The following is a 13,583-nucleotide window of genomic DNA, read 5'->3' on the forward strand; positions in this document are numbered from 1 at the left end:
AAACTGGGCTTAGTGGGTTTGTGTTGGATGTGAGGGTTAAACTGGGCTTAGTGGGTTTGTGTTGGATGTGAGGGTTAAACTGGGCTCAGTGGGTTTATGTGAGATGTGAGGGTTAAAATGGGCTCAGTGGGTTTATGTGAGATGTGAGGGTTAAACTGGGCTTAGTGGGTTTGTGTTGGATGTGAGGGTTAAACTGAGCTCAGCGTGTTTTATGTGAGATGTGAGGGTTAAACTGAGCTCAGCGTGTTTTATGTGAGATTTGAGGGTTAAACTGGGCTTAGTGGGTTTGTGTTGGATGTGAGGGTTAAACTGGGCTTAGTGAGTTTGTGTTGGATGTGAGGGTTAAACTGAGCTCAGCGTGTTTTATGTGAGATTTGAGGGTTAAACTGGGCTTAGTGAGTTTGTGTTGGATGTGAGGGTTAAACTGGGCTTCGTGGGTTTGTGTTGGATGTAAGGGGGTAAACTGGGTTTAGTGGGTTTGTGTTGGATGTGAGGGTTAAACTGGGCTCAGTGGGTTTATGTTAGATGTGAGGGTTTAACTGGGCTCAGTGAGTTTATGTGAGATGTGAGGGTTAAACTGTGCTCATATGATTTTATGTTAGATTTGAGGGTTAAACTGGGCTCAGTAGGTTTTATGTGAGATGTGAGGGTTAAACTGGGCTCAGTGGGTTTGTGTTGGATGTGAGGGTTAAACTGGGCTCAGTGGGCGTATGTGTGCTGTGAGGGTTAAACTGGGCTTAGTGGGTTTGTGTTGGATGTGAGGGTTAAACTGGGCTTAGTGGGTTTGTGTTGGATGTGAGGGTTAAACTGGGCTCAGTGGGTTTATGTGAGATGTGAGGGTTAAACTGGGCTCAGTGGGTTTATGTGAGATGTGAGGGTTAAACTGGGCTTAGTGGGTTTGTGTTGGATGTCAGGGTTAAACTGGGCTCAGTGGGTTTATGTGAGATGTGAGGGTTAAACTGGGCTCAGTGGGTTTATGTGAGATGTGAGGGTTAAACTGGGCTTAGTGTGTTTGTGTTGGATGTCAGGGTTAAACTGAGCTCAGCGTGTTTTATCTGAGATGTGAGGATTAAACTGGGCTCAAAGGGTTTATGTGAGATGTGAGGGTTAAACTGGGCTTAGTGGGTTTGTGTTGGATGTGAGGGTTAAACTGGGCTCAGTGGGCGTATGTGTGCTGTTAGGGTTAAACTGGGCTTAGTGGGTTTGTTTTGGATGTGAGGGTTAAACTGGGCTCAGTGGGTTTATGTGAGAGGTGAGGGTTAAACTAGGCTCAGTGGGTTTTTGTGAGATGTGAGGGTTAAACTGGGCTCATATGATTTTATGTGAGATTTAAGGTGAGGGTTAAACTGGGCTCAGTGGGTTTGTTTTGGATGTGAGGGTTAAACTGGGCTCAGTGGGTTTTATATGAGATGTGAGGGTTAAACTGGGCTTAGTGGGTTTGTGTTGGATGTGAGGGTTAAACTGGGCTTAGTGGGTTTGTGTTGGATGTGAGGGTTAAACTGGGCTTAGTGGGTTTGTGTTGGATGTTAGGGTTAAACTGGGCTTAGTGGGTTTGTGTTGGATGTGAGGGTTAAACTGGGCTCAGTGGGCGTATGTGTGCTGTGAGGGGTTAACTGGGCTTAGTGGGGTTGTGTTGGATGTGAGGGTTAAACTGGGCTAAGTGGGTTTGTGTTGGATGTGAGGGTTAAACTGGGCTCAGTGGGTTTATGTGAGATGTGAGGGTTAAACTAGGCTAAGTGGGTTTTTGTGAGATTTGAGGGTTAAACTGGGCTCATATGATTTTATGTGAGATTTGAGAGTTAAACTGGGCTCAGTTGGTTTTATATGAGATGTGAGGGTTAAACTGGGCTTAGTGGGTTTGTGTTGGATGTGAGGGTTAAACTGGGCTCAGTGGGTTTGTGTTGGGTTTATGTGAAATGTGAGGGTTAAACTGGGCTCAGTTGTTTTATGTAAACTGTGAAGGTTAAACTCGGCTTATTTGATTTTATGTGATTTGATTTCATGAGGGTTAAACTGGGCTTAGTGGGTTTGTATTGGATGTGAGGGTTAAACTGGGCTAAGTGGGCGTATGTGTGCTGTGAGGGTTAAACTGGGCTTAGTGGGTTTGAGTTGGATGTGAGGGTTAAACTGGGCTTAGTGAATTTGTGTTGGATGTGACGGTTAAACTGGGCTCAGTGGGTTTATGTGAGATGTGAGGGTTAAACTAGGCTCAGTGGGTTTATGTGAGGGTTAAACTGAGCTCAGCGTGTTTTATGTGAGATGTGAGGGTTAAACTGGGCTCATTTGATTTTATGTTAGATTTGAGGGTTAAACTGGGTTTAGTGGGTTTGTGTTGGATGTGAGGGTTAAACTGGGCTCAGCGGGTTTGTGTTGGATGTGAGGGTTAAACTGGGCTCAGTGCGTTCATGTGAGATGTGAGGGTTAAACTGGGCTCAGTGGGTTTATGTGAGATGTGAGGGTTAAACTGGGCTTAGTGGGTTTGTGTTGGATGTGAGGGTTAAACTGAGCTCAGCGTGTTTTATCTGAGATGTGAGGGTTAAACTGAGCTCAGCGTGTTTTATGGGAGATTTGAGGGTTAAACTGGGCTCAGTGGGCGTATGTGTGCTTTGAGGGTTAAACTGGGCTTAGTGGGTTTGTGTTGGATGTGAGGGTTAAACTGGGCTTAGTGGGTTTGTGTTGGATGTGAGGGTTAAACTGGGCTCAGTGGGTTTATGTGAGATGTGAGGGTTAAACTAGGCTCAGTGGGTTTATGTGAGATGTGAGGGTTAAACTGGGCTTAGTGTGTTTGTGTTGGATGTGAGGGTTAAACTGAGCTCAGCGTGTTTTATGTGAGATGTGAGGGTTAAACTGAACTCAGCGTGTTTAATGTGAGATGTGAGGGTTAAACTGGGCTTAGTGGGATTGTGTTGGATGTGAGGGTTAAACTGGGCTTAGTGGGTTTGTGTTGGATGTAATGGGGTAAACTGGGCTTAGTGGGTTTGTGTTGGATGTGAGGGTTAAACTGGGCTCAGTGGGTTTATGTTAGATGTGAGGGTTATACTGAGCTCAGTGGGTTTATGTGAGATGTGAGGGTTAAACTGTGCTCATATGATTTTATGTGAGATTTGAGGGTTAAACTGGGCTCAGTGGGTTTTATATGAGATGTGAGGGTTAAACTGGGCGTGGTGGGTTTGTGTTGGATGTGAGGGTTAAACTGGGCTCAGTGGGTTTCTTTTGGATGTGAGGGTTAAACTGGACTCAGTGGGTTTTATGTGAGATGTGAAAGTTAAACTGGGCTCAATAGGTTTATGTGAGATGTGAGGTTTAAACTGGGCTCAGTGGGTTTATGTGAGACGTGAGGGTTAAACTGGGCTCAGTGGGTTTTTTGTGAGATGTGAGGGTTAAACTGAGCTCAGCGTGTTTTATGTGAGACGTGAGGGTTAAACTGGTCTCAGTGGGTTTATGTGAGATGTGAGGGTTAAACTGGGCTCAGTGGGTTTATGTGAGATGTGAGGGTTAAACTGGTCTCAGTGGGTTTATGTGAGATGTGAGGGTTAAACTGGGCTCAGTGGTTTTATGTAAACTGTGAAGGTTAAACTCGGCTCATTTGATTTTATGTGAGACTTGAGGGTTAAAATGGGCTTAGTGAATTTGTGTTGGATGTGAGAGTTAGACTGGGCTCAGTGGGTTTGTGTTTGATGTGAGGGTTAACCTGGGCTTAGTGGGTTTGTGTTGGATGTGAGGGTTAAACTGGGCTTAGTGGGTTTGTGTTGGATGTGAGGGTTAAACTGGGCTCAGTAGGTTTTATGTGAGATGTGAGGGTTAAACTGGGCTTAGTGGGTTTGTGTTGGATGTGAGGGTTAAACTGGGCTTAGTGGGTTTGTGTTGGATGTAAGGGGGTAAACTGGGCTTAGTGGGTTTGTGTTGGATGTGAGGGTTAAACTGGGCTTAGTGGGTTTGTGTTGGATGTGAGGGTTAAACTGGGCTCAGTGGGTTTATGTGAGATGTGAGGGTTAAACTAGGCTCAGTGGGTTTATGTGAGATGTGAGGGTTAAACTGAGCTCAGCGTGTTTTATGTGAGATGTGAGGGTTAAACTGAACTCAGCGTGTTTAATGTGAGATGTGAGGGTTAAACTGAGCTCAGTGGGTTTATGTGAGATGTGAGGATTAAACTGTGCTCATATGATTTTATGTGAGATTTGAAGGTTAAACTGGGCTCAGTGGGTTTTATATGAGATGTGAGGGTTAAACTGGGTGTAGTGGGTTTGTGTTGGATGTGAGGGTTAAACTGGGCTCAGTGGGTTTGTATTGGATGTGAGGGTTATACTGGGCTTAGTGGGTTTGTGTTGGATGTGAGGGTTAAACTGGGCTCAGTGGGTTTATGTTAGATGTGAGGGTTAGACTGAGCTCAGTGGGTTTATGTGAGATGTGAGGGTTAAACTGTGCTCATATGATTTTATGTGAGATTTGAGGGTTAAACTGGACTCAGTGGGTTTTATATGAGATGTGAGGGTTAAACTGGGCGTAGTGGGTTTGTGTTGGATGTGAGGGTTAAACTGGGCTCAGTGGGTTTGTTTTGGATGTGAGGGTTATACTGGGCTCAGTGGGTTTTATGTGAGATGTGAGGGTTAAACTGGGCTTAGTGGGTTTGTGTTGGATGTGAGGGTTAAACTGGGCTCAGTAGGTTTATGTGAGATGTGAGGTTTAAACTGGGCTCAGTGGGTTTATGTGAGACGTGAGGGTTAAACTGGGCTCAGTGGGTTTTATGTGAGATGTGAGGGTTAAACTGAGCTCAGCGTGTTTTATGTGAGACGTAAGGGTTAAACTGGTCTCAGTGGGTTTATGTGAGATGTGAGGGTTAAACTGGGCTCAGTGGGTTTATGTGAGATGTGAGGGTTAAACTGGTCTCAGTGGGTTTATGTGAGATGTGAGGGTTAAACTGGGCTCAGTGGTTTTATGTAAACTGTGAAGGTTAAACTCGGCTCATTTGATTTTATGTGAGACTTGAGGGTTAAACTGGGCTTAGTGAATTTGTGTTGGATGTGAGGGTTAAACTGGGCTCAGTGGGTTTGTGTTTGATGTGAGGTTTAAACTGGGCTTAGTGGGTTTGTGTTGGATGTGAGGGTTACACTGGGCTCAGTAGGTTTTATGTGAGATGTGAGGGTTAAACTGGGCTTAGTGGGTTTGTGTTGGATGTGAGGGTTAAACTGGGCTTAGTGGGTTTGTGTTGGATGTGAGGGTTAAACTGGGCTCAGTGGGTTTATGTGAGATGTGAGGGTTAAACTAGGCTCAGTGGGTTTATGTGAGATGTGAGGGTTAAACTGGGCTTAGTGGGTTTGTGTTGGATGTGAGGGTTAAACTGAGCTCAGCGTGTTTTATGTGAGATGTGAGGGTTAAACTGGGCTTAGTGGGTTTGTGTTGGATGTGAGGGTTAAACTGGGCTTAGTGGGTTTGTGTTGGATGTAAGGGGGTAAACTGGGCTTAGTGGGTTTGTGTTGGATGTGAGGGTTAAACTGGGCTCAGTGGGTTTATGTGAGATGTGAGGGTTAGACTGGGCTCAGTGGGTTTACGTGAGATGTGAGGGTTAAACTGTGCTCATATGATTTTATGGGAGATTTGAGGGTTAAACTGGGCTCAGTGGGTTTTATATGAGATGTGAGGGTTAAACTGGGCTCAGTGGGTTTGTGTTGGATGTGAGGGTTACCCTGTGCTCAGTTGGTTTGTTTTGGATGTGAGGGTTAAATTGGACTCAGTGGGTTTTATGTGAGATGTGAGGGTTAAACTGGGCCTAAGTGGGTTTAGGTTGGATGTGAGGGTTAAACTGGGCTCAGTAGGTTTATGTGAGATGTGAGGTTTAAACTGGGCTCAGTGGGTTTATGTGAGATGTGAGGGTTAAACTGGGCTCAGTGGGTTTTATGTGAGATGTGAGGGTTAAACTGAGCTCAGAGTGTTTCATGTGAGACGGGAGGGTTAAACTGGTCTCAGTGGGTTAATGTGAGATGTGAGGGTTAAACTGGGCTCAGTGGGTTCATGTGAGATTTGAGGGTTAAAGTGGTCTCAGTGGGTTTATGTGAGATGTGAGGGTTAAACTGGGCTCAGTGGTTTTATGTAAACTGTGAAGGTTAAACTCGGCTCATTTGATTTCATGTTATACTTGAGGGTTAAACTGGGCTTAATGAATTTGTGTTGGATGTGAGGGTTAAACTGGGCTCAGTGGTTTTGTGTTGGATGTGAGGGTTAAACTGGGCTCAGTAGGTTTTATGTGAGATGTGAGGGTTAAACTGGGCTTAGTGGGTTTGTGTTGGATGTGAGGGTTAACCTGGGCTTAGTGGGTTTGTGTTGGATTTGAGGGTTAAACTGGGCTTAGTGGGTTTGTGTTGGATGTGAGGGTTAAACTGGGCTCAGTAGGTTTTATGTGAGATGTGAGGGTTAAACTGGGCTTAGTGGGTTTGTGTTGGATGTGAGGGTTAAACTGGGCTTAGTGGGTTTGTGTTGGATGTGAGGTGGTAAACTGGGCTTAGTGGGTTTGTGTTGGATGTGAGGGTTAAACTGGGCTCAGTGGGTTTATGTGAGATGTGAGGGTTAAACTGTGCTCATATGATTTTATGTGAGATTTGAGGGTTAAACTGGGCTCAGTGGGCTTTATTTGAGATGTGAGGGTTAAACTGGGCTCAGTGGGTTTGTGTTGGATGTGAGGGTTAAACTGGGCTCAGTGGGGTTTTTTTTGGATGTGAGGGTTAAACTGGGCTCAAAGGGTTTATGTGAGATGTGAGGGTTAAACTGGGCTTAGTGGGTTTGTGTTGGATGTGAGGGTTAAACTGGGCTCAGTGGGCGTATGTGTGCTTTGAGGGTTAAACTGGGCTTAGTGGGTTTGTGTTGGATGTGAGTGTTAAACTGGGCTTAGTGGGTTTGTGTTGGATGTGAGGGTTAAACTGGTCTCAGTGGGTTTATGTGAGATGTGAGGGTTAAACTAGGCTCAGTGTGTTCATGTGAGATGTGAGGGTTAAACTGGGCTTAGTGGGTTTGTGTTGGATGTGAGGGTTAAACTGAGCTCAGCGTGTTTTATGTGAGATGTGAGTGTTAAACTGAGCTTAGCGTGTTTTATGTGAGATGTGAGGGTTAAACTGGGCTTAGTGGGTTTGTGTTGGATGTGAGGGTTAAACTGGGCTTAGTGGGTTTGTGTTGGATGTAAGGGTTAAACTGGGCATTGGGTTTGTGTTGGATGTGAGGGTTAAACTGGGCTCAGTGGGTGTATGTGAGATGTGAGGGTTAAACTGGGCTCAGTGGATGTTAGTGGGCGTTTCTATCACTTTGAGTGAAATATGGACTGACTCCGCCCCCCTATTCCCTGCAAAAGCAAATCCTACAGGGAACGGTGGCTGATGTGAGCGTGCCATTCGGTAAGCTGTAGTTTGTTTGTGTTATTGTTTTATTTTATTTTTGACACACACTTCATAAGACCAAATAAGTCAGTCCAGCTGTCGAGGTTATTTATATTTGAGGTTTTTGAATTTTAACAAAATTATTTAGGCTTTAAGGTTGTGAATAGCGCCTGCGTTTTTAGTTCAGTCACGGGCTCAAACTTAGATTCTGTACCAGTTTGCAGTATTTGAATAGGATTACCAGAGTCTAAGTCTAATTAATTATGTTTAGTTTTTTGTAATAAAAAACGTAATGGAAAAACTTAAATGCGAAGACACCATACAGAATGAATGGGCCACTGTTGACACAACATTGTGCGTTTGTGTACGGTTTTGTGTGATAGTCCATAAGCGTATATAGCAAGCGTAAAATATTCCGTACGGTCTGAGTGTTGCACACGTTTGATATTAATCACTGTAATTGCGCTTAAACAATACATGCCAGTGTAAGCGGCACCATATCTGTAACGAATGGGTTGAATGTTAATGATTCTGACTCGGTCTGTCAGGCAACAAGTCATGCATTGGCTTGTATTTTAAACTTACTGGTATAACTAAAAAAGTAATTAAGATAATACTCTAGTGACTGAACCCATTAGTCCAGCTTCTGCATCAATACAAAGTCTTTGTTACATCTGTGTGCTTTTAAAGCCTTTTTAAAATCAAAAACATGATTTGTCCAGTAAAAAATGTTTTTTTTCTGCTGATTCCATCAGTAAAAGTAAAAGACGTTATCTATTGACCTGCTGCAGAAAAAGGACTTTAAATGCTTGTTTAGTGATAACATAGATCAGAAAGAACACAGTAACAAAACAAACCTAATGCATTGTCAGCCTTATTATTGTAAATGATTCTATCAACATTTTAGACTCTAACCTTAAACTCCACAGACCTATTATCAGGTCCTGAATAAACTGTATGTTTTTATTACATCTAGGGAATGGTAGGTCACTTTATTTGGAATTTTAGAGCATGAAGTTTATACTTAACTCATTAAGTAGATAGTTAGATTAGATATTTTTCTTAAATAAATTAAAAATGTTTTTGGACTTCTACAAATCTTTTTCACATAAGTTTTCATTCATGGTATTCAGGGGTTTTTGGTCTGTAAAGTGTCTATTGTAAAAACTGCTACACAAATAAATTTGAAATTTAAATTGGACCCTTTTGCACCTGGACCAATTTGAATGGATTTGGATTAGTTTGAATAGGTACGCACACCTGGGTCTGTAATGGCCCAAAATTTACATGGTGTTGTTAGGACAAAAAACAAGTCGTAAGGTTAAGGAACTGCCTATGTATCTCTGTGATCAGGATCAGGGCAATACACATACATACTTATACATACATACACATACATACCCTCAAATTGTGCATGGCAATGCTTATTTCATAGCAACTGTGCAAGTCACGGTCTACAATATAATATGAAGTTAAGGCATTATATAAACCTGAGTTTGTTTGTTTGTTTGTTTATTAGAATTTTAATGTCATGTTTTACACTTTGGTTACATTCATGACAGGAACGGTAGTTAGTCACTACACAAGGTTCTTCAGTTCACAAGGTTATATCGAACACAGTCCTGGACAATTTAGTATCTCCAATTCACCTCACTTGCATGTCTTTGGACTGTGGGAGGAAACCGGAGCTCCCGGAGGAAACCCACGCGGACAAGGGGGAGAACATGCGAACTCCACACAGAAAGGACCCGGACCGCCCCACCTAGGACCTTTTTGCTGTGAGGCGACAGTGCTACCCACCGAGCCTCCATGCCGCCCTATAGACCTGAGTAACTTTGACAATGAATACATTGTTGTTGACAAATGACTCTGTATAAGTATCTTTGCAAAACATCTTGCGCTTCTAACAGCCAGCCATAGTGAGTACCCACCAGCAGTGGACAGCTTGAGTGATAGCCAAGGTTTATAAAAATGGTTAATGGTTTTCCCCAATAAAGTTCCTGGTAACAGCTACCACAGCTCTCATTCAGATTTCTAGTGGAGTCCTGTCTCTGTGGGTGGAAGATCTTTTGACAACTATTATGCAAATTGATTTTTTGGCTCATTAGTGTAAAGAAACCCAATTAATTTAATTTTAATACTGATAGTCATTGTTAAAAAGCATGAAACGACAAACTGTTTACTTTAATCGGTGTTGTTCGAATGACAAATTAAGGAAAAAATGCTTTATCAAACTAAACTGAAATCTCGTTCTATTATTTTGCAGGGCTGTCATTGAAACACAATTGCTGCTTGGTGTAACTAAGCTGCTTTTGGATGTTTTAGATGTAAAGGGGGGCTGAAACGGCCTAGTAACAAAGCAATCATCTTGGATGTTTAGGTCATAAAGGATTCTGTTAGCTTCCTCAACATGGTTCGTCCCCTCTTGTTTGCAAGGCATGCTCTACGCCTTGGCAAGTATGCCAGCAAGGCAGCCTTACCACATTCCCAATGCAGCCCAGTTGCCTGCTATAGCACTACCTCAGTCAGTCAGAAGGACCCCAGTTACAGTTATGTAATCGTGGGAGCGGGCTCAGCAGGATGCGTACTGGCCAACCGCTTATCAGAGAACTCATCTGAGTCTGTTCTCCTTATTGAGGCAGGCCCCAAGGACATGCTGCTTGGGTGTACCCGTCTGTCATGGAAGATCCATATGCCAGCGGCACTCACCTACAATCTGTGCAATGATAAGTACAACTGGTATTATCACACGTTGCCCCAGGCAGGAATGAACGAACGGGTAATGTACTGGCCTCGAGGACGTGTCTGGGGTGGCTCGTCCTCACTAAATGCCATGGTCTACATCCGTGGACATGCCGAGGACTACAACCGCTGGCACATGGAGGGTGCTGAGGGCTGGGACTATGAGCACTGTCTCCCATATTTTCGTAAAGCACAGACCCATGAATTGGGAGCAGACAGGTATCGGGGTGGCAGTGGACCCCTGCATGTTTCCCGTGGCAAAACAGATCACCCTTTGCATCATGCATTTATTGAGGCTGCTCAACAAGCTGGGTACCCCTTTACTAATGACATGAATGGATACCAGCAGGACGGCGTTGGCTGGATGGATATGACCATTCACAAAGGTGATTTTCTACCTTTTTCATTGTAAAAGAGTTGATCTAAATGTTTTGAGTGCATTAATTAAAATTTTATTTTAATAGAAATGAAATGTTTTATAAGGTAACAAGCAATACTTAGCTTAGGCTACCATACAAGCTTCTTTTACACGCTGCTCTGCTCTACTCCTCCTTGTCAGGTTAAATAGATGGACATTTATTATTTTTTCTATATCATTAACTAAGGTAGGTTAGACCATTTGCTGAAATATTTATAGACCATTTATAGAATATTATAGAATATTTATTTTTAATGAATATGAATATTCATGAACTTCCTAGGAAAGGATCGCAAAATTTGCAATATAAACCTCTGCTTTAATAGTACTCACACATATGCAAGTCACCCGTGCCATGGCCACTTATGGACCTTCATACCATGACAGACGTTGGCTTTTCCACCTTTTGCTGATAACAGTGTGGTCCTTTTTGTATTTGGCATGGAGAATGAGACACTTTTTCCCCCAAAAAACAAGCTAAGCGCAGCCTCATTTTGGTCTTTCTGAAAAAAGCATGGGCTTTCAGGTTGCAATTCTTAATGTGTCAGACTGTTAAGTGATGTATAGTAGCATGATGGTTTTCATGCAGTGCCACCTGCATGCTTGAAAGTCATGGGCATTCAAGTTTCTGCCCCTGCCCTTTTTGAATCTTTATGCAATATTATGTATGGTAGATGGGGAATGATCTTATTTAAAATATTGCATTGCTACAACCCACCTTTGTTTGCAGGCATTAAATTAAAAATTTGTTTCAGTTTACAAAATACAATTAAGTTGTATTTAATATCTTATGTATTTTTCTCCGTAAATATAGGTAAATTAAGAGAATGAACAAATCAATATCAAAATGTACTTTTGATGTAATGTAATAAACTTACCTTTTACTAAATCATGAGGTTAGTGAAATGTAAATGTAAAACATACTCAAAATGATCCTGCCACAACTTTCAAACACATTTACTGATGTATTAGTTAGTGATTGAGGAAATTAAGACTATTGCAAAAACAGCGCTTGCTGCTAAACTCAAAAAGCATATTTATGTAAATGTCCTCCTGCAGTTTTAGTTTTACTGATGAAACACTTACTGTTCTTTTAAAAAGATCAGCTTCATCAGATTTAATGCTGCCTTAGTTTTTGTTAAAATAAATACAGTAACTTATTATTGAAGATTCTAGACCTATGCTTATCTAAAAAATCTAAAATAAAATGTACTCATATGTCCATAATTAACCTGAGTCAAACCCTAACTCTTCCATAGGCAAGAGATGGAGCACAGCAAGTGCATACCTAAGGCCTGCTTTGTCCAGAAACAACCTGAAGGCAGAGGTCCGATGCCTTGTCACACGCATACTGTTCGACGGGACTCGAGCTGTAGGAATTGAATACCAGCAGAACGGGGAGACGAAAAAGGTAAGTCACAGGTCAGAACCCTGAGAACTTTATTTTGCAGTTACATTACAAACCAATATTGCAATGAATTTAGGTCTCTCGCAATCTATAGGTCGTAATATTATGAAAAGATTCAGGGAGTCAGGGACAAATGCTGCCATTAAGACAAGGCCTTTTCCCAGGAACTATATGTCTGTTTCAGCAGGACAATGCCAGGCTTCATTCTGCATGAGTTATAACAGTTTGGCTTTGTAGACATAGAGTATGTGTGCTTGACTTGCCTGCCTGCAGTCAATATCTGTCTTGTATTGAAAATGTATGGCACTGTGTATGTATGTATTATTGCTGTGTGATTGTTACAGCAGGGTGTTATCAATCGTATCTAGATAAATGCAAAAATTTCACCCTATAGCTAATATATACTAAATCTAAATCACCAAAAGCTCCACTACCAGCACCCTAGTCCTTCTCCTAGGTGTGTGTTACATTTTTGGAAATTGCTTTATTTTGTTTAATCTTTATTTGTATTTTTTTTTTTAATTACACTTGTTGACCTGAATATGTTGAGGTTACTTGGTTTAACATGTAACATGATACATTTAAGAGCAGTTTTCATTCTAGAATATTGGTCTCTGGTCTAACTGAGATCTATGCTAGGCTTAAAGTGAACTCTGAGAATTCAGTTTTTCCCATAGCCAGGCATTAAATGATGTGACTGGCTGAACGTTTCATGCTACTTTCTGTTAAAGTTCCACAATAGTGCGTGCGTGCGTGCGTGCGTGCGTGCGTGTGTGCGTGTGTCGGAGGGGACATATGATAGTTTGTGGATCAGGGTGGTGCTTTGAAGAATTAAAGCATTAAATATGAGCAACTACTACTTAAACTGGTAAATAAATATTTTAGAATTTTCTGGTACCAGTTATCAGTCTGTTATAATATTCCCCTTTGTTATTATTTGTCATGTTATATACTTGTCACTAATCACTTTGGTCAGTTCTCTGTAACTGCTGAGTAAGCCTTAAACAGATTTACCTCCATCCTGGTTTTTACTCTCATTGTGCAACCTCTGGATTTTTGGACTTTATCTGCTGCTATGTCAACTATTTCACATTTTTATCAAGCTAGTTTCTACTTGTAAGCGGGATTGTCACACTGAATAATAGTTTGAGAGCAGAATAACAGCAGAACTGCTTTCTGCTGTCGAATGTCGATATCAGTGGTTTATCAAGGTTAGGTAGTTGTGTTTGTGATATAAACTTGGTGCCAGTCGCTCCTTCCTCGCTGTAGAACTGGAAAATTGTCTAGCCTGGTATTCCACTTGCCTCTTGCTTACCTGTTGTACTCCTTCTGAACTTTTACTTCTGAACGTGAACTGTATCACCCAGCTTACTTCTGATTCCTTTAATCTCTGGGCTGTACTGGACATAGTTTGCCATACTTAGCAGTAAAAAGTATTCCATGCATCTGGAGTGTGGATCACTGTCATTTTCATTTTCAAGCATGTCAGGGGGTTTATCTTGGCTCGTTAGGGTGGCTCGGTGGGTAGCATTGTCGCCTCAGAGCAAGAAAGTCCTTGGTCCCGGGTCCTTTCTGTGTGGAGTTTGCATGTTCTTCCTGTGTCTGCGTGGGTTTCCTCCTGGAGCTCTGGTTTCCTCCCACAGTCCAAAGACAT

General features: G+C 42.2%; 1 protein-coding gene across 1 annotated transcript in view; it reads left to right on the forward strand.

The window, feature by feature from the left end:
* The first annotated feature begins 7,331 nt into the window (after nucleotides 1-7,331).
* Nucleotides 7,332-13,583, forward strand: part of chdh (choline dehydrogenase) — a 30,610-nt gene continuing 24,358 nt past the window's right edge. Inside the window, exons 1-3 of the mRNA XM_062998562.1 lie at nucleotides 7,332-7,379; nucleotides 9,628-10,489; nucleotides 11,781-11,932. Coding sequence (XP_062854632.1) covers nucleotides 9,772-10,489; nucleotides 11,781-11,932 — 870 coding nt within the window. The 5' untranslated portion in view covers nucleotides 7,332-7,379; nucleotides 9,628-9,771. The remainder of the gene's footprint in view (nucleotides 7,380-9,627; nucleotides 10,490-11,780; nucleotides 11,933-13,583) is intronic.

The sequence above is a fragment of the Trichomycterus rosablanca genome, chromosome 7 (genome assembly GCF_030014385.1).
Source record: "Trichomycterus rosablanca isolate fTriRos1 chromosome 7, fTriRos1.hap1, whole genome shotgun sequence".
Lineage (NCBI taxonomy): Eukaryota > Metazoa > Chordata > Actinopteri > Siluriformes > Trichomycteridae > Trichomycterus > Trichomycterus rosablanca.